This window comes from Vidua chalybeata, chromosome 2, assembly GCF_026979565.1.
Source record: "Vidua chalybeata isolate OUT-0048 chromosome 2, bVidCha1 merged haplotype, whole genome shotgun sequence".
Classification (NCBI taxonomy): Eukaryota; Metazoa; Chordata; class Aves; order Passeriformes; family Viduidae; genus Vidua; species Vidua chalybeata.
Window position 1 is genome coordinate 79,606,464 of NC_071531.1, and position 21,069 is coordinate 79,627,532.

General features: G+C 41.4%; 1 protein-coding gene and 1 long non-coding RNA gene across 3 annotated transcripts in view; both read right to left on the bottom strand.

Annotated features, from left to right (window-relative positions):
- Positions 1–16,459, bottom strand: part of ME3 (malic enzyme 3) — a 117,302-nt gene extending 100,843 nt beyond the window's left edge. The window contains exon 1 of one of the 2 annotated variants that reach the window (XM_053935004.1): positions 16,158–16,459. Coding sequence is in view for 1 of the 2 variants with exons in the window: in XM_053935001.1 (XP_053790976.1) it covers positions 15,793–15,987 (195 nt within the window). In the remaining variant the exon portion in view is untranslated. Of the gene's footprint in view, positions 1–15,792; positions 16,129–16,157 lie in introns of those variants that run through there. The other variant, XM_053935001.1, reaches the window with a different exon arrangement.
- On the bottom strand, positions 13,204–14,668 carry LOC128783862 (uncharacterized). Its single transcript, XR_008429251.1, has 2 exons — positions 13,795–14,668; positions 13,204–13,404 (listed from the first exon to the last, which is right to left on the bottom strand). It is a non-coding gene; the product is annotated as an uncharacterized LOC128783862 (long non-coding RNA).
- Positions 16,460–21,069: the final 4,610 nt, after the last annotated feature.

Here is a 21,069-nt window from a genome sequence, read left to right on the forward strand (position 1 = left end):
CAGATTCTCCACAGAATGCAGCTTCAGATTTGAAGTTATATCTGCATTTCCAAAGCATTTCTATTCACGATCTACACACAGTATTAATAAAAGAAGCGCTCTAAAAGAGACAGCTTTTGCAAACACGTCTAGGAGACATCATTCAAAGCTGTTACTGCTTCAGAAAAATGTTTTTAGTTGTAAAATACAAAATATGGATTAACACAAAGTAGATAAACACATCATTTGTAGACCACAGAACACACAAGCTGAAGCTGATGTTCATATAACAAATTGGTTACAGGACAAAACACGTTCAGTCTCTTAATTTCCCTGTTGGACATAAGGTAAGGATATGCCTTTGAACATTCTTAAAAAGTCACCATATGCTGAGAGGTCAGTGTGGTTTTAGTGTGATGTAGATGCTGATGCACTGCAGATGGCAGTAGCAATGCCTCGGCCTGCATGACAATCAGGAGTATTTCAGAGAACAGCAGGAGTGAATCAGAACTTAGAATAAAGAGGCCAGATTCTGCCAAAAACCATGGTCTAGGCACATGCATGTGATTGCTTATGGGGGAAAAAAAGGGCAGTTTCAGACAAATTTAATGTAAAATTCTACTTTGATAAGCATGCACACTATATTTAAGTTGTTCAAATCGCATACTGTTAGGAGTATTTTGAATCTATGACAATCTCACTGCTGACTATAAGCTATGTTAAATGCAAAGAGATGCCCCTGCAGTTGCACATTTTAAAGTCACTTCCTATTACATGCAAATATACGGAACCTATCTATATTACATTATGCTGGCCTCAGTCAAACTTTCTGTGTAAAAGCTGCCCTGATGTTTCTATAAGCCTTTTTATCTCCAGACAAAAAAAAAAAAAAAAAAAAAAAAAAAAAAAAAAAAAAAGGAGTTCTGCAAAGCTTGAGGTTACCTGAATAACTCAGAGACATTAAAAAAATTTGTTTTTCCTAAAAGCCAACAACTTCTAAGCTATGTTTATGTTGGAACAACATTGCTAAGACTCAGCAAGAGGCAAACATTCTGGGTTTATTTTTGTCCTTACTGAAAATCTATGCCTTGGAGTAATGTTTGCACAGACCTAGGCACCCACATTCATATTATTCACCAGTCTTTCTACCACTGAATTTTCTCATCCAATCTCAGAATCTGTGCATAATCCTGAACCTACTATCTGTTATAAGTCTTACCTCCTTGAAGTGGATCAAGGAGGTAATATTCCACTTCCTGACTGTAACCAACTGTATCTAAGGATCTGTAGGATCAAACTCCAAACATTTACACAATGTTGCTGATCTGTTTTCTTTCCAAGAAATACATTGACTTCTGGCTTGCAAAGTGCCTGGTATACAGAAGAGGGGCCCAAGTTTGCCATAACTATGGGTTCTATTTTATCATATGATATATTTATCACTATGATCTTTGTTACTGTGACACTTTGCTTTGCTTTCCATAACTTTCCAAACCCAGGAACAAGAGAGTTGGGAGATGGGATTTCTGAACCAGAATAGCAAATGTCTCAGGGTATGTTCTTTCACAGTAAGACAAAGGGAACCAAAATTTAATGCCTGACTGTTTGGGGAGAATGGTTTAGACAGGTTTGCTCTCCATGGCTTGGAGGCAGATCCCAGCTGCAAACACCCTTAATGTGTCTATTTTACCAATCATACATTAATCTTACTGCTCAGTTACTGCACAGCACATAGGGAAGACAAGTCAAACTCTTACACTAGCATTAGAAAATCCAGGATCTAAACCCACTATAATACAAGGGTCTATCATACCACTTCAGGATTTCTTCTTCCATTCATCAACTACACTTCTGCTTTTCCTTTTTCAAATTAAAGAAAGAAAGAGACTCAGTGAAAAAATGCCGTGTAATCTCAGCTGAATGTAGATTATACATTGAAAACTACTGTGTTTTACTTCCCATTTATTTAATACAGCAAATGCCAACTGGAGACATCATAAACTGTCTGAAGCTCATCCTGCAAGTTCATTTCAGTTTTGCAGTTGGTTTTCGTCTGCCTGGTACTCAGAAATACAGATTATTGTCTTGTAGTTTTGCTTCTCTTCCTTCTGAATGCAGAGCAAAGTGCATCACCATTTGTTTACAACCCAGCTGTGCTCCTACAAATCCACTCCTCAGATAGGCGTTAGCCAGAAGACACCCGGAGTCTTACAGCAGTGGGATACTAAATCAAAAACCTATGCCCTAGTTCAGCAAAGCACTTTCTTAAACAATATGAAGCCAGTAAGATTATAACTTCACTGCAAAGGCCTGTAAATACTCATTTGCTTCCCATAAAATTCAATCTGCTTTGGATCTAGTCCTAGACATTTGCTGGAAGGTGTCATTAAATAAAATGAGAGGAAAGCCAGGCCAATAATATTTTGATTTCTAAGAAATCACTGGTACATCTGTCTCATCAGATACTTGACCAGCAGTCACAGGGGGACCACACATCACACCCACTAGCCCACTTTCTGGCCTACTAGCTTTAAGTGTAATTATTTAGTCTATTTTAATTATGCAGACAAGGTAATAACCTCAAGTTTACAGGTATTGGTATCTGTAACTTATACACACTGTGATTCAAAGTTTTGAACTATTGTGATATAAAGCCAGAAATTTTAAGTGACTAAATTAAAAAAAATGAAGTGAGCTCTGGTAAACAGAATTAAAATAACCTCCTGTAACAGTTGTGTATTAGCACTCACTTCCTCTGTGCACAGCTTTTGGGAAATATTTCACAAAATATTTTTCATTTTATACAACAATGCATATTTGATGGCATGTATGGGATATAGCAGTTGATACATCATGTGTGTTTCTAACAGGCTGCAGTGGAGATCATTTTTGGTACAGATAATAGATGCTACAAAAAGACAACTGAGCAAACAGGTTTGCTGGATGAACGGTGAGGCAATTTATTCTGAGAGACTCATGTTCACCTACAATTGTCCCATATTACCTTGGGCAAGCTAAATTCAGCTCCCCACTGAAGTATTCCAAAACCAAATGTAAATTATGACAACATGATGCCCATGACTGCACGATCCTTTCTTGAATGCATATCAGTGATGCAGAAACTGTCCTCCATAACTGATAAGAAATGGGACAGAGTTCAAAAATGTTTGATGTAATGCAGTAGTGTGTTAGGGCTCCAGCAGCCTGAATAAATCTCATTAATGAAAAGCAGAAAGTGAATGATACATGCCTTGAAAGTCCCAAGAATTAAGAAATAAGCCACAAATATTTCTCTCAGTCACATTTTTTTCTTTTCTGTTTTTTTTTTTTTTCAAGTCTTGATGTTCAAATTCAATAGTTTCTATATTTTGCTAAAATCTGGAAGCCACAGCTGGGGATTATGTGTCTAATCACAGCCTCACTGGACTGAAAAAGTAATCTGTAACTCCATTTTATGCTCAAGTTGGAGGAAATTCTACATAAATGACGCATTCTAGCTAATTAAGATGTTTCTTAATTTGCAGAGCAATAAGCAAGTACCTTTACAACTTCTAGTATACTTTCTCTTCACTTCTCATTTGTCAGGTGAATTAACAAACACGAATAGAGATGCTCTTCCTAAAGAATGAGCTCTGAGATCTATTCTCTTCTGTACAGGTATCTCAAGGCATTCCCTCTGTTTCTACATAGATTTTCTGTTGGGGAAAAATGTAAGGATTTTGGCTCTTGCCCTGTGATTTCTGAAAGTCCAGGAGCTGGCTCAGAGCTTCAGACTCACATGATGAATTATTCTGCAAGTGGACAGTAAATCCAGTGCATCCCAAATATAATCAGCCTCTGCATATGCACAGACTATATGCGAAGGAGATGCTGGATGCCTAGAAGCCCCAGATACATGGCCCATCTCATACAGAATGGAGATGAGGAATATCTACAATGCACAAAATTTGTCCAGATGGTCTAGTAACCATGCCTACCACAGATCTGGAAACTCTCACATACTTGCAGCTTCTCAGCCCAAGCCCTCAGCCTCACCTCTCTTAGCAGCATTCTTCTGCCTGGATAGGAAAACCCAATGCTTCCCCTAAGTAAAGGCTGAAGCCTCTTTTCAAGAGACATAAAGTGCTTTCCATAGTATAAAATTACTACAAATCTGAAAGAAAAGAGGCTCACAGTACTTCAAGCCAGTTTGGTTCGGGCCCTAAATCAGTGTCCATTGCAATCAGCTCAGAGTTTGCGAAAAATTTTCCAACACTAGGAAAATTAACACCAGTGATGAACTGACCAGGTGACTCTTTTATCAACAACTTATGCCTCCTACAAGCACATTTGATACAGTACTGCAGTTCAGAGAGTACATTATCATGGTGCCAATCAGACACTGAGAAAAACTTGAGAGTGGTTCCAGCTGCTCACTGTGTCCTAGCAGATCTGTAGCCACGTTCACCACTGCTCTTCCCTGCTCCAACACTGTGCCACATTTAAGCTCCTGTAAGATGTTACAGTTATTCTCTGACAAAAGAAAACAAAAACCAAAACCAAAACAAGTTAAAAGCATCTACTTTACTGAATTTGCTATTTCTCAGGAAACACTAATTGAAAACTTCTTGCTCTGTGTTACAAATTGCAGTACAAATATTATGATTCTGTAAGTCAAACAAGATTAATATCCCTCTTTCCCTGCAGGAAATCCTAATAAATGCTACAAGAGTTTCCAGCTTTGCAGGAAGTGAACTGCTGGACTCTCATACTTTTTATATTTGGCTTCAGTGGGAAACTCATTTTGCAACTCCATCAAATACCAGTAACATTCCTACAAGGAAAACAGTCCAGCTGCCAGTCAATAGGACATTCGACCTTGCAGAGAAACCTGAAAGGCACTTGTACAAAACAACAAGATCCGGTTGCAGTTTCACTGTCACTGCCAATTCCATTAAAGCTTATCTTTAAAATGTAATGAGCTTTTTGAAAGTGGCCAACACTAAACCCATTTTACAGCAGCAGCCAGAGTCTTGTTGCTGCTTTCCAGCGCCTTCCCATCACTTCCTTTCTATTCATATGAGAAATTACTTTGTTACCTTATAACTTCAAATACAGTTAACATGCTAAATACAAAACAATTACTTGCCTCTGGGAAGAGTGGCCTAGTTTCAGCAAGCATGAGTCACGCACTCATTCTCCTTTCATAACCCCACCCCATTACCCTTGACCAGCAGACATTTGGAAGGTCACAGTTCAAAGGCACCTTTGTGCCTACAAGAACTCTGCAGGACAGCTTCAAGCTCTCCAAGGCATCTCACGTAGTGCCCTCCTTTTTCCTCCAGCAGGTCTTGTGAAGAAGTCCAGCTCTTCTTGCTTGAATGCCAGCGGACAGCTTCTGGCATTGGAAAGGCATCACTGAGCGGGTCACTCCAAAGCTCTTATGGAAGATGAATGAGTTTAGGCAGACCATACTAAAATAAAGAACACTAACATGCACTTTTGATTTTTAGGACACACAACTATGGGAGTAGCTGGAGCCTTCATGGGATTATCTATCAGTAGAAATTGGTATTATTAGTAAATTCCATTTTTGCTTTGAGACTTTGGCTTAAACAATAAGTAAGCACAATTTTTTACACATGCTTTCATTTTAATTACTATTTTTTAACAGAGCAAGATGATGAAATTTACAATCTACTACCTTTAACCTTCACAGTTTGTAATGAAAATGACCTTGTATCTTGAATGGTGCAGCTGCTTATTCCCAAATTCAAAAAAGGCTCAATGTAAAGTAGACTGAAGTTAACAGAAATCCTGCCAATGACTTAAGTCTACGCTGCCCCTTAGAAACCAAAGAGCAATGCTCGGGCAGGGCTCTGCTTTTGCAAGCATTTTCCCCCCCTAGACACAGCCAGGAAAAGCTGCTGGCATCAGCACATAGAGTGAAAGGCACGTTCCACATCTCCTTCGAATAAATACTGCTGCACATCACAACCTGGGCAAGTTACCAAACCTAAGAGGAATCTGCTGCATGTGTGCAATGAACAACAAGTCACAGTGGTATGTGCACTGAAAATCCTTACAACTTGAGACAAAAAAAAATTCTTTTATCTTTACCTTTGAACATCTATTTCAGTGTTTGAATATGATTTACAAACTCATGAGCCACCGATGGCAGCCAATTCACTAGAGAGTATAAAGTAGCAGAAACTGCAGAATGAGCCTCGGTATTAAGACCAGCAGTCAATTCCACTTGGAAAGTTTTCTGTAAAGCTGCCTACCTGGAGCACATGGTCACCTCTATCATTGCTTTTCATGGCTTTCGTACATCAAGCCACTGTATCTGCCAGGCATCAGGGGAAAAGAGTTTTCAATTCTTTTTCCCAATATCCTCATTGAATACTTCAAGTATTTTGGGATCCTCTCCCACAGACTGTGTCTCTTGCCCAGGAAACACCTGAACTGCTAAGTTGTTCTAGTACAAGTGTTTTTCACACTTCTGCAACCATTGTACAACACTTTTGCCTACAAGAGTAGTGTCTGCTGGAATCCAGACTTCATGCACTTCACTACTGCAAATTACTTTCTCTTGCAGCAGGTTTTTTTTTTTTTTTTTTTTTTTTTGCTAGATTTTAAAGAGGTTTTGTCATAGAAAGATAAAATCCAAAACAATGAGAGATACAATTTTTAGATTTTTTTCTTTCTCAGTAGTTAGATTTAGCACTTCAGCAAACAATTTTTGTTACTTTTCTCATTTAATGGCTAGATCTAGAAGCCTTCATAAAGTACTGGGGGAAAGAAGGGACTTGACTCTCCAATAATTGTGATCAAGGAACCTGATTTACAGAGGCAGTTGTTTTATCACAGAAATTAGCTACAGACACAAGTGACAACACAAAGACATCAAATTCCCTGTGAGGTAGGAAATGGCTAAAAGGGAGAAGTTTTTTGGCTTGGGTGGTGGTAGGGTTGTTTGGGGCTTTTTTGTTGGATTTTTCTTTCTTTTTTTATTGGACCAAGTAATCTAGCAGGGGATGCGAAAAATTAGAGTTGCTAGAAGAAGGGCTACAAACATGAAAATCCCTGGACTTCTCCCCTTTCCCCCCACCTCTAAATCATTAGGCACAATAAAACAGATTATCTCTTGATCCAGCCTCTGCCCTGCTTACCTGCTTAGACCATCTTGACAACAGAAACCCTTAATAATCTGGACACTTCAAAAAATAACAGGATTTGGCAGTTAAATCCATTCTCTCATTTATAATAATCACAAATAATGCAAATAATCATAGCTGAAATCACCTGCAGGTTTTACATCAAACCATTAAAATGAAGATTGAACAGAATTTAATAGTTTCCATAATGAATTTAACCACTAGGCAAAGTGACAAATGCATTGGCTCAGCCAAAGAGAAAACGTTCAAGACATCTTGTCCAGGAGAACATAGCACTGTTGCTTTTGAAATAACCTATATTTTCCAATATTTAGAAACACAATGAAGTCTTAACTACATGTTTTATGAGGCTGAACACAGCTAATCCATATGGACTTACTATAAAATAGACTTACCATTTTTTAAGCTAGACATACAGGTATGGAGCTAATATTTTTTTATTTATACAACAGAGAAAGGTACTGAAAATCTGTTTCAGTTCTATGGGTCCACATGTTGAAAAAGATACATGTGCAACACAGACCTGCAAAGTAGAAAATGTTGATATGCAGAAAACGTTTGTCAGAACCATAGTTGCTCAGTTCCTATCTTAGTTTTGTGTTTGGCAGCTGCAGAACTATAAAAAGCTTTGCCATTTAAAACATTTTTTGAAGAACGATATTTTATTAGGCTGACAATACAGAAGTCATTTATCAAAATGTCACATTGTCTGGAGAGACAGATAGCAAGTGTCACCCCTGGGCCTCAAAGAGGAGGTTAAAAAATTAAAAACATGCTCATCATCTCCACTAGAACACATTCTAAACTTAAAGTAGTCAAGTTTGCTGTTGTGCTAAGCCTTCTATTGAAAGAGAAGGAATTTCAGCAGTGTTTATTCTCCCCCAAGCACCAAGGCCTGCCTGACCTGCTTACAACAGCTTTAAAGCTAAGTCTGTCCCAAAAGAATTTATCTGGGTGAGTGCTACAATAGGCTGTTCAAGGTTTGGTAGCAGGTCTGTATTTCAGAGAGAAAAAGACAAAAAAATAAGTAACAGAAGAAAAGAAAGAAAAAAAGCAAAACCCAAACCAACAAAAAAACCCTAAAAAAACCCCAGCAAAATAAGACTATCTATAGTATTAATTAAGAGAGAGGTAGAGGCAAGGCTCCTCCTTCACAGGGCAGCATCCAGCTTTCAGCTACAGCAGCCATGTGCATTGGCAGCTTCCTTATCAAACTTGAGGCCCAACCTCTGCCAGGGGCTCACTATTAGAAATGTCAGAGTCCTGCCTGCATGGGGGTATGTGGTGGCAGAGGCTCTCTTTGAAGTGAAGAATGAGTAAAACACCTAAAGTACAGGAGAGCTGCCAAAAGGTATGTTTGAACAGTATGTCCCATCTGCCAGGCAAGTGAGGCGGGGCAGGAAGGTAGATCAGCATCATTTATAGCAAGTCTGAAAAGAAAACTATCCCAAAGCCCTGGAGGGGCCTAAATACTATAAAAATTTGTAACTGTCCCACCTTCAGCAAGGATATCAAGAAAGCACAGTTATTCATTAAAGAACAACCTTTCCTTTCTGATCTCTGAATGAAGGTCAGTAACAACACCAAGTGTTCTTCTGGAGGTGGCTCCTACAGAAGCAAAGAGGAATTCAATTTACATTCTCTTAATCAGCAGAACTTAATCCAGTAAAAAAAGAGGCAGTCTAGGAAGTTTTTAGAGCATGTGGAGGACAACTTTTTGTCGCAGCTGGTGAGTGAGCCCACCAGGGGAGGGGCTACATTTGACCTGCTGTTTGCAAATAGAGATGGGCTGGTGGGCCATGTGGTGGTTGGAAGCCACTTGGGGCATAGTGATCATGAAATTACAGAGTTCTTGATATTTGGTGAAATCAGGAGGAATATCAACAAGACTTTTACACTGGACTCCCAGAGGGCAGACTTTGGCCTGTTTAGGTGACTCATTCAGAGTGCCTTGGGAAGTAGCCCTTAAAAACAAAGGAGTCCAGAGGAGGGCAATGAGGCTGGCTTGGAACACAAGCCCTGTGAGGAATGACTGAGGGAGCTGGGGTTGTTCAGCCTGGAGAAAAGGAGACTCAGGGGTGACCTTATCACTCTACAACTTTGTGAAAGGTGGTTGTAGCCAGGTGGGGGTTGGTCTCTTTCTCCAGGCAGCAACTGACAGAACCAGAGGACACAGTCTTAAGCTGCACCAAGATAATTATAGGTTGGATATCAAGAAAAAGTTTTTTACAGAAAGAGTGATCAAGGTCTGCCTGGGGAGGTGGTGGAGTCACCATCCCTGGATGTGTTTAAAAAAGGACTGGATGTGGCACTCGGTGCCATGGTTTAGTTGAGATGTTAGGGCATGGGTTGGACTTGATGACTGTGTAGGTCTTTTCCAATCCAGTGATTCCATGATTCTGTAATCCAAAATCAAGTCAAATGGAATTAGCTCTAGGTCTGGTTTTGTTTAGCAAATGCCAGATCTAACACATCAAAATCAAAAACTCCGGAGTCAGAATCTGCCACACAGCATCACAAGGCTACCAGATCCATCTCTAGCAGGTACCTTACTGCATGTCCAAACCAAATGAAAACAAAACCGAGCCACAGACTATAAGCTCTTCACTTCATCCTGGGGATCAGCACTGCCTTTCAGGTGAATCACCACTAATTCTGATGAGCACCAATGACTCATCTCATCATAGAGCAGCACACAGTCTCTGACATCAGTGACATCGTATGTCGTGCTACTTATGAAGGACAAGGCTTGGAGTGTGCCGAGGTCAGTGGAGCACACACTGTTCACTGACACATAATATGCTCAGTCTTCCTGACAACATCTAGAGTGTTTCCAAAGTAATCAACTAGTAGCTTACCCCATATTTCACTAGGTGCAAGGAATAGGAATGTGAACAAGCTGCAATATTCAGCACTAAATCCATTCTAAGTGCAACAATATCAATTTTCATATTCTTCACCAAAGAATTTGTGTTACTTAAGTGCAAAATTTATTCAAGTGCCAGAAAAGCTTAGTCCAACCTATGAAACCAGAGCTACATTCATTCTTGGCTCTGCCTTACCAAAACATGCCTGATGTAAGGATTAAGGCTTCTCCAAAAGAAAGAGCATGATAAAAAGAAAGCAACATAAGCAGCTGCCAAACTGATGAATTTCCTCAATTTAAAAAACAGTTTTAAAAGTATTTTTACAACATTTTCAGAAAACAGAAAGAAGCATTTTGTTCCAAAACCAATTTATTTTTATTAAAATCTTATACTGAGTGCAAGCATAAACTCAGCACTTATAAAAGCTGCCCAACCAATGCTTCCAAGACCTCTCAATCTCATTTATAAGGACTGAAGGGAAAACAAGGACCAACATATTACAGGATTAGTACTGCACAGAGGCAGAGTCTGCATCAACACCCCTCTCACCCTCACAGCAACAGATATCCTATGCACTTCCAAGCTCTTCCATGGGAATGCTACTCCCAAAGCATTAGCAGCATCTCCAAGGGGAGAGTGATAATGTTGGCAAGAGGTTATGCAAGCAGACAGGAAGGCAGATGGCTTCTTGGTTTGGCTATGACAAGGGAGATGAACTGGAATCCAAGCCGGGGGAGCAAAGGGACTTTTGCAGGCTGCTGCTAATACCAGAAGCACCAACAGATTTAGTTTGGGCTCAGTCTGCTGACCACACCATAACAACAAGTTCTTTGGCATCAAAACACTAGGAAACGTCCTTGCCAAAAGACAATCTGGCCTCAGAAAAATATATGATTGACACTAACACCAAGCAAATAAAAATGAAAGCTCACATGCCAGGATGATGGCCAAAACAAATCTGAGCAATCGTATTTCCAGAACACCACCACATTTGCCAAAATATTTGGCCAAAGCTCATCTCCTCGGAGTTTGTTTCCAATTGAAGTCATGGGGGATAAATGCACCTTGGCTTGACTAATGAAGCACAAACATGTGAAGAGCCTCTCTGCTCCAGGCACCATTGAAGGCTCATCATAATGCACAGTGCTCCAGCTCACTCACATTTCTACTCTAGAGTATTCAGAAACTGATTTGACAAAACACCATCTCTCAGCTATAGTTTCACTTGGGTCTAAAGCTGCAGGGTTTGGCTACAAAAGTGTCTTGTTTGATATCCCTAGAAACCCAACAGTACCATCAGGTCAGTTCACGTACATGAGCATCCTGTCTCCCACAGCAGCCGCAAGCCTTAAGAAGAGTAAATAACACAGGTTAATAGGATACTCTTCTACTGCACTCTCCCATCTTTTCATAATTTTCAGTTTGGGGACTTTCTAAGCCAGCTGTTTTTTTAAAGTATTAAGTAACCCCCAGTGGATTTTTTTTCCCTAAATCAACTTGTCCAGTGTAAAATTGGACAAACCCTTGCTCAAATAGTTTCGGGCTCCTGAAAAAATATGAGGGGAACCTCTAAACTCTGCCCATTTCATACTCTTCCTTTGCAAAACATGAACAGATGGCAAGTTAACAAACGCTGGAATGCATGCACTTAAAGCCCCATGCATCACTCAGTTGTTATGTGTCTATCCAGACCTAAAGCTGAAAACTCCGGCTGCAAGAAAAACTCCAGTTGTAAGAACTCAATCTTGTGGATTTAGAGATTCACTACTTTGAAAACAGAATTCTGCCTCGATTTGACCTTGCCAACTAATTTCAGACACACTGCTCTTGTGCTCATTACTAATTTTTTAAAAATCAAATCATTTTGCAAATCCACCTAATTTTAGCTCTGTTTCACCACAGCTGCCAAGTGCAGTCGTGTGCAAGATCACATGATTTGTTTCTCAGCTGCAGTGGCAAATTACTGACACTGTTGAAAGAAACCTCAGTTAGCTCAATTTAAATCCCTGCAAAGCTGAAGGACAAACAACCTTTCTGCATTTTAATAGTGTATACAGCATTACCTTCAAAAAATGCTGCAGAAACCTGCAGCAGTTCTTTAAGGTTTGATTCTTACAGATCCAGACTAGTAATTTTGTTTTGTTGGTTTTTTTTTTTTTTTTTGGTAATTCATCATGACATTCCATGAAAAACAATGAAGAACATGCATGCACATCAGAAGAGTAGAGAGTATTATCCAGATGTATTCAGAGACCACAAAGTCAGATCTCTGCATTGCAATTGCAGGAAAGTTTAATGGATTATCTTAACCCTTCAAATAGGGCAATATCCTGCCACTCTGAAAACAGTGACCTCCAGTGCTGCATCTGTTTGTGATGGCAGATGTCCAAGCAGGCATGATTTATCTCAAAATTCGAACTTCCAGAAAAATGCAAGAAGTGTCATCAACCTTCCAGTCAGATGTCATGAACAAAGTTACAGTCAATTTTGGTCATAAGATTTTTGAGTCCCAGCAGGTGTGTGGTCAAACTGGGAATTGTCCAGCTCAGCCTGTGTTTGCTCAAATACAGAAAAGGCCTATGAATTTGACAGAGTCCCTGGAAAAACTGGGAATCATAAAAGGCATATCTGAGATGAACAGAACTGCACAAACCTTAAGAACTGACAGCCATGTCACAGAGAAAACTACATGGACTTGACCGCACCAAACACTTGGCGGCTTTGATAAACAAGGTAGTGGGTAAGGGAAGCCCCATCTTTCCTCTCAGGGTCTGAGCACTGAATTAGCTTTTTACAAGGCTGAGGCCCCACAGTAGAACAGACTTATTTCTCAGCAAGTCCAATTTTAATTGGATCACCACAGAATATTCTTACCAGTGCTCTGTGGTTATCTGACATTGTTAACATTTCTAAGTTTTCCGATTTTGCAGCATTCAAGGTCTGGAAAAGAACTTCTTCATGAGGCACTTCATAAAAACATGTGACAAGTTCTTCACCCTCTTGTTATTTCTGAGACTCTTCAGTCAAATAAGAACAACTACTATTGCCTTTTAAAACTGTAAGTACCTCTCACAAGAATGCTGATGTTTCCCAAGTCCTGTCCTTGGATTAAACATGGACTGTCACACTTCACAACACAAGGAAGAACAGTATTTGAATATCACAGTAGTAAGAAATGTAGTACACAGTAAACAAAGACCAAAGGGAAGAAACAACTGCAAATTTATTAAATTCACAATTAGTTTTTGGATTTATTTTTCTTCTTCTTCTCATGCAGCTTTGGAAACCAGGGGAACTTCTCAGAGGACAGCCTGCTTTTACTTTTACTAATATTTAGGATATTACAGAGGACCTGCCAGCAGCGGATTTTGAGTCTGCTTCTTCTTCAAAGCACCTTCAACCTAGTAAGCAAGCAAAAACTTGGATCAATAACCTCAGACTGTAAATCTGTCTGCAATTCTGCTGAAGGGACAGGGTTCTTCACTGAATAAATACCACACACTTCACAGCTTCAGACTGACAGCTTAAACTTCATCCAAAAGCTATAAAACACCCAGGGTATTGAATAAAGCAGCAAAATGCTGCATAAAGTCTCACTTCTGAACATTTTTTCAGAGGTTCTTGGAGAGATGTAAGGACTATTCCCTGCAGAGCTGCTTGCAATCAGTTGAAAATTTAGATTAAAGTGAGATCCACCGCAGAAAAACGGCAATAACCCCATGCCTGCATTTAGCTACCAAAGGGGTAAAGAGCAATTGCAATGTGAGGAGAATAAACAGCTGGAAACCTACCTAAATTAGGGATCCCTAATTTCGATTTACACCGCTGCAGCACAACAGAGGGCCACCAATCCCACGCTGACAACACAAGAACTGCCTGAAAAACACCATTTCAGCTGAACACAGGAAATTCTTCAAAGGCTACAATGGACTGCTAAGAGCCACAGAGAAATGGAAGCCTGTTTAGAAAAGTCTGGAAATAGGTCTTGAGTGTTTAGTAATGATGGGTTACCTAGGTGCATACACAGGCAGCCCTTATCTCTTACCACAGATGTAAGCCATCTCTGTCTTGACCGGGATGCTCTGCAGATGATTATCTCAGTGACTGTAAGGTCTGCACTGACTGAGAAATGTAACAAACAGCAAACACACAGGCTGGAAACCAGCTGGGAGACTTCTCATGGCCAATTAAACACGGCACACTACAGTACATTTTTCCTCTCACAGGAACAATTTTCTACCCTTCTCTCCACATGGACAAAAATTCCATTTAAATGTCAAGAAAAATACTTTATTTCACTGGGAGAAGGGAAAACACTCAAGAAAAGCCTCGGTTCTGAAAATTATAAAACAGGACATTAAAAATCTACTCTTGCATCAGCCAGATTCAAATGTTTGTGTCTTATTATTGCATTACATAGGGGAAAGGTCAAAGTATTAATTTTTTAGTTCAAATCAATATATGCAAGAAAACAAGAAACATTAGCTATGTCACATTTTGTAACTATCATGAAGCACCCATCAAAACTTCTCAATACCAACAAATTACTGTTATTTATGACCTAGTTGGCAGTACCTTTTCTCTTCAGCCTTACAGACAGGCACTATATAATGATTCAAACCAGACTGCCTACAAAGTTGTTGCATATTCAGTAATATTCAGTGTCATCACATGCCTTGGTCCTTTGGGATTCATCTCTGTGGATGCTGAAATAGTACCAGAAGATGCAGCTCAATGTACAGCATCCTACACAGAGCAAAAGTGGTCATCCAAAGGGTCCCCAGTCTGGAAGATGACATAGGAGGCTCATGGACTGGGTAACTGTGTACCAAGCATATGACAAATAGTCACAGCCCAATCAATCAAACAATCAATCAATTTTAATACCATGTTTAATACCTGCTCATCTTAGTTAAATAATGCACTTGTATTTATTTCTAGTAATATTAACACAAGAAAGTAGAACCCAACATTGTTGAGTCTGACATATTTGATCTCCATATTGGCACCCAGATTATTTTTTTCCCTTCAAATTATGAAAAGCAGTGTAGAGTTAAGTTATGGGGTCTCACTTCACATGCTTTGTAGACTTTGCTAAAAACTTTCTCCAAAAGCATTTTTTAAAATTCTTCTTATTATAACTGTATTAATGTTTCCACAGTATTGAGGATAAATACATCTTCAGCCTGGTGATATGCTGCTTTAGTAGTGGAGCACACACAGCTATGGATACGCTATGAAAGGAAGACTGAAAACAAGAACAGACACATAGGCTTGTTTTGTCATGAAGGAGTAAATGACCCATTTCACGGCCAGGTGTAAAACTATATATAAATAACTCAGATTTTGGTATTGGACTTTAAAGAGAAGTTGTATTTTCTCCATCCCAATTTTTTGTGCTTTCAGGCAAACAGCTTCAGTTCCTAGGTAAGGAACTGGCAGGGCAAGCCTGCCCTACCCAGGCTCTGCCAGTGCCACTGCGGCAGCAGGACAGCGGTCAGAGGGGAGGCAGGTGAGATGCCCGACTCCACAGGAGACCGCAGTCCCGAGCCAGCCGCGGCACACCCATCGCACATCCCGTGCTCTGTTCAGGTCAACCCACGGCCGCCCCCCCTTCCCAGCATTTCACCCCTTTGGGAGCGGAGCCGCTCCCGGGGGACGGTCACGGGTGACGCTGCCACAGCCCCCACCAACCGGGACACCTGCGATCCAGGCCTTCCCCACGTCCGCCGCCCTCCCCGAGGCCCGGGCCGCGCACGCCCCTGCAACACCCCCGCCAAGGCACCCACCTTGTTGAGGTGGGGGTTCCTGGTGATGTCGTAGCCTCGCTTCTTGACGGCCAGGGCGCGGCCGGGGCCGGCCGGGGCGGTGCACCCTGCCTGGCTGCTGCGGGCCCGGGTGACGGCGAGCAGGAGCGGGCCCCGGCCGGCCCCCACCATCCGCAGCAGGCGGCGGGCGCAGACCCCGCCGCACGCCGGCACCATCGCCGCTGCTGCGGCGAGAGCGAGCCCGGCGGGGCTGGGCGGGCGCGGCCCGGCCCGGCCCAGGCGTGCCCTGCCCAGGTGAGCCTGGCGCGGCGCACCCGCCGAAGCGAAAGGAAACCCAGGAAGGAGATCCCGCCGCAACCCCGCGGCGGCCGCCCCTCCTCCGTTACCTGTTAAGGCTCAGCCGGCGGCGCCGGGGAGGGGGAGCCGGCCCGGGCCCGCCCCCGCCGGGGACAGCGGCACGCCCGCCCCGGGCCCCGGCGGTGAAGCGGGGCTGCCCGGCCGCGGCGTTGCGGTGCTCGGCCCTCTGTGTCCGCACTGTCCCCGTGAGCCGCGATAAAGGGCGTCGGGTGGGCGCTGCAGCGCCTGGGGACCCGGGACAAGGATACGGGACCTTAGCGGGACACGGAGCCGGGCGGCGGAGCAAAGCGACTCGGAGGAGCTGTTAGTGCTTAAGGAGCATCTTCAAAGAACTTTACAGTCCAGGCGTGTGAACAACCGTTGTTAGTTTAGTTAGGCATTTCAAGCCGCATATAATCCATAAATTCCCAATGTGAAAGTTATATACACAGTATATTGTACGTATAATGTTTTTACTATGTGTATAGTTATATAATGTATATAATCTGTATTTCTTCATGTTGTAATTATATATTTACTGAAGAACGCAGGTCCCTGCACCTTTTCAGAGCACCTGAAAAAACAGTGCTCTGATTACCCCCCAAAATGGTGGTAAGATTCATGTTCAATTTCATTTTAAGATTAACACTGCTTCTGTATCTGCATTCCTCTTATGAAGTTCACGTCTGCTTTGCTAGAGGGACACTCTCCAGCTTATTCTTCCATTAATGTTGCTGTCTGCATGTGTATTTTTTAATATGCTTTAATATATTTCTGGATAAATGACACAGTCCATGCAGAAGAGAACACACTGCAGAGCAAAAGACAACTAGATGGATATGGTTGTTTTTCCTTGCCTTGCCTCTATTCAATAGAATAGACTGTTGCAATTTGATTCCACAACCTTATGATTTCTCCCTACAGAGCACATGGTTTCATGCATTGTTCTAGATATGTTCAGGATATTTACACCTCTGCTGTAGGCAATGATTATATTCAAACTGCATACTTGAGGACTGTGGCAACTTCACAACTACTAGAACTATGGGCGGGGGGGGGGGGGGGGGGAGGGGGGCGCGGAAAGACTCCTGGAAGCAGGGTTGTTTGTCTGGTCTTTGGGTCTTTCCCTGAAAAACTGGTCATAAATGGAGACACAGTCCTGAGGACACCCAGATGGTGGAGAAAAAGAGTATGTGCATCACTGAGGCCAGAATATTAACAGGGAGTTTGTTGGTGCATAGAAGACACAAGAAGAAACATAGCACTATTCTTACTTTTTTTCTGTGTGTAGCTATAAACTGGAAAAATCTAGAGATTTTGACCTTCTCAGGAACAATTTGCATAAAAGCCAAGTCAATATCATGCCCGCTTGTCAAAGCTTTCTTCCTTCCACCAATCAGCATGTCAGTATTCTGAGGTCTTCATGGACTCCTCTGGACCTGCTCCAACAGGTCCACATCCTTCTTATGTTGGGGACCTAGAACTGGATGCAGCACTCTGGGTGGGGTTCTCATGAGAGTGGAATAAAGGGGGAGAACCCCTTCCCTGACCACACTGCTTCTGATGCAGCCTGGGAATGTAGGCAGGGGAATGGAGACATAGACATTTGCCTTGGGCTACACAGCAGGTCAAATGGCAAAGGTGGGAATTGCTACATGGCCCTTCCACAATGGATTAGCAAAAAGTGCAAACTGGGGAGTAAGGGAAGTGCTGTATCTGCAGTGTCTCATTTCTAAATGGACTGCAGAAATGGTTGCATATGTGATCTTCCATTATTGATTGGTGAGGTTATTGAACAGGGATATTTTTAACAACTGCACAGGATTATAAGCATTTTTGGTTCATGCACACACTTCCACAAGAAGATATATACACATATGTACACATATGTATGCTTTTGACTTTATTGTTACTGTGTGGCCTCTTTCACATACTTTATTTCTTTAATTTTAAAATTCTAGCTTATGTGCTTTTCAGAGCAGGGATGTATTATAAATTTATAGGTGTTAAATTAATTTTTTCTCTGCAGCCACAAATTGTCTCCCTACTTTTGTGCAGCCACTGAATAGTGCCTTGCAGGGGCCATCTCATCTTTTACGTCCTATTGGCTGACAGTAACCATCAAACTGACTTTTTCATCTTAGTGAGAAATAAAATACAAATGCTGGGTCTCTAAAATTTACCTGGCACTGCAAAATAAAGCTTGAATCTGATTTAGATTCATTTTCTCCAATCTACAGAGTGCTTGCTGTCAGATGGACATGAATGTATTTTGTCTAATGTGCAAATCTCTCTTGAGTGCAAATTGAATAAAAGAGATGGCCACATTCTTGATTAAAAAACTAGAAAGAACATTATAAAAAAGCCATAAAAGCAATGAAATGCACACTTATATTAATCATTGAGGTCTTAGGATTTTTTAAGCTATTTTTCAGCAGCAGGAAGAAAACAATGGTTTGTGGAGTGGGATTCCATATACACCTGGGGATTTGAGAGTTGCTACAGAATGCAATTGAAATTTCAAAGCATCTTACAAGACCCAATTTATTCCTCCAGTAATTTAAGAAACCTCTTTCTGCTGTGGCCTTGCATTTAACAGTTTGGCATCTAAGAGAATGCCAATGAAATACTCCTTAAGCTTACCAGAGAATGAATCTCTGACATATAAAGCAGAATTGTATAGTGTCTATTCTTCTGTGGCATTATCTTTCCTCTCACAAAATGAATTGAGCTGCAGTTATAAACTCTCATTGTAGTGATTTTCAAATCAGATACCTTGAGAATTCCTGGCATTGTGCAGCCATGTGTCCCCTGGTTTATTAGATTTTGCACAGACTATATACTATTCAGACTGTTAATTGAAATTCATTGTGACATGAGAAGCCTAAAACACCTGGAGTAATGAGTTTTGGTTGGGACCCCTCTGTACAACAGATAGTGGCTAGAAAAACTGTAAGTGCTTTAGAAGAGTCTGGAGCCAACTGATTCACAGACAGAATCACAGAGTCATGTAGATTCAAAAAGACCTAAAATCGTCGGATTCCAACTTTAACCTAGTGGTGGACTGCCAAATCCACCACTAAACCATGTCCCTACACACTAGATCTATATGACTTCCACATACCTTCAGGGATGGTGAGTGAACCACTTCCCTGGGCAGCCTATTCTAGTGCTTGATCACTTTTCAGTGGAGAAATTTTTCCTAGTTTCTAATCCGTACTTCCCCTGGTGTAACTTGAGGCCATTTCCTCTGGTCCTGTCTCTTGTTGGTAGATGAGACTGACCCCACCTCACTACAACCTCCTTCCAGGCAGTTGTAGAGAGCAATAAGGTCCCCCCTGAGCTTCCTTTTCTCCAGGCTAAACACCCCCAGCTCCCTCAGCCACTCCTCATCAGACTTGTGCTCCAGACCCTTCCCCAGCTCAGTTGCCCTTCTCCAGCCATGCCTCAGCCCCTCAATGTCTTTTTGGTAGTGAGGGGCCCAAAACTGAGCACAGGATTTGAGATGCGGCCTCACCAGTGCCAAGTACAGGGGGACAATCACTGTCCTGATCCTTCAAATCCTGGGATTTGAAGATACCACAGGGATCATTGTGCCAACCTTCCCCGTGGGCAAGAAATTATATACTTGATAATTTATCTTCATACCACAGTTTTGTAAGAGGATTTTTAACTTTTTAAACTTCTTTATTAGTTTCAGACTAATATAAGGGAAATATTTTTGAATGATGAGGGTGGTGAAACTCAGGAACAGATTACTGAGAAAGGTGTGGATGCCCCATCTCTGTAAACATTCTGTGACTCTGAGCAACTTGACCTAGTTGAAGATGTCCCTGATCACTGCAGGTCTGCTGCAACTAGACGGCTTTTAAAGGCTCCTTCCAATTCAAACCATTCTATCATTTTTAAATTCTATTTATTTCAGGTCATATTCTGACATTCCTAAGTGTTTTAGGGCAGTATGAGTCTATATGATGAAAGGACAACACTGTGTGAGAAGCTTTTAATCAGAGAGGATAGTTTTACTTCACAAGTGTGTTCATTGGCATCTTTCACAATGGGATTTTTAAATGTCTTAATTGTATGTGTGAAAAGGCAAGGTTTAAAAATAACTATTTCTGAACATTGCAAAATGAGAAAATAATACCAGGTTGTGCATAAGTGAACATTCTGAAAATGGCTTCAGAGACAGGTAAACCTGGATATCATATTAAAAAATACTGTGAAGAAATCTGCCTGCCTACATGCAAAGCATTTCTTCACCCATCTTCTACAACCAGGCAGTTGTCATCCCTTCATTTTTTGAATCTCATTCCTAGAAGAGGAATTACTAATGTTACTAATGTAAGAGGCTTACTAATGTGAGGTGGAGCACTCTCCAAGAGCTGTATTTATATAATGCTCTTTATACTCATCCCTATCCCAAAGAATATCTTCCTTCGTGGGCAAGTCTCCAATAAGAACTGTAGTAAGATTAAGGACTGGAAGAATTCATCTATTGAAGATTTCTCAGGCTCTTAGAGAAACCAGTGCTGGTGTGGTTCAAGACCCCCTTAGAAATCTGCTTTGACTTGGCCTCTGTATAGTTGTATTAGCTGTGGCATTAACAATCAGGAGCTGTCAAGTGAAACTGCAACCATGGCCTCCTGGTGAAATCATCTCATTAGTGCTGCATCCAAAAGCGTGCCTCCTTTAAACTCTTTGGGAGAGGGAAAACACTGGCACAAAATTTCTGAGCGATAACCGGTTCACAGAGGGCAGCAGCCTCTCACTGACCTTGCTGTGCATCCAGTTTTGCATGACAGAGTTCTTCAGAGCTCTATTGATGAAATACAGGGCTGATAAGCAAAGTAAACATCTGAAAGTGAGAAGCAGCTTGAAAGGTCAGTTGCAGAACAGGTACAGATGTACTCAGCTGCTGGCATGCTCTCCTACCTGCAGCAGAGCTCTCAGTCTTGCTGC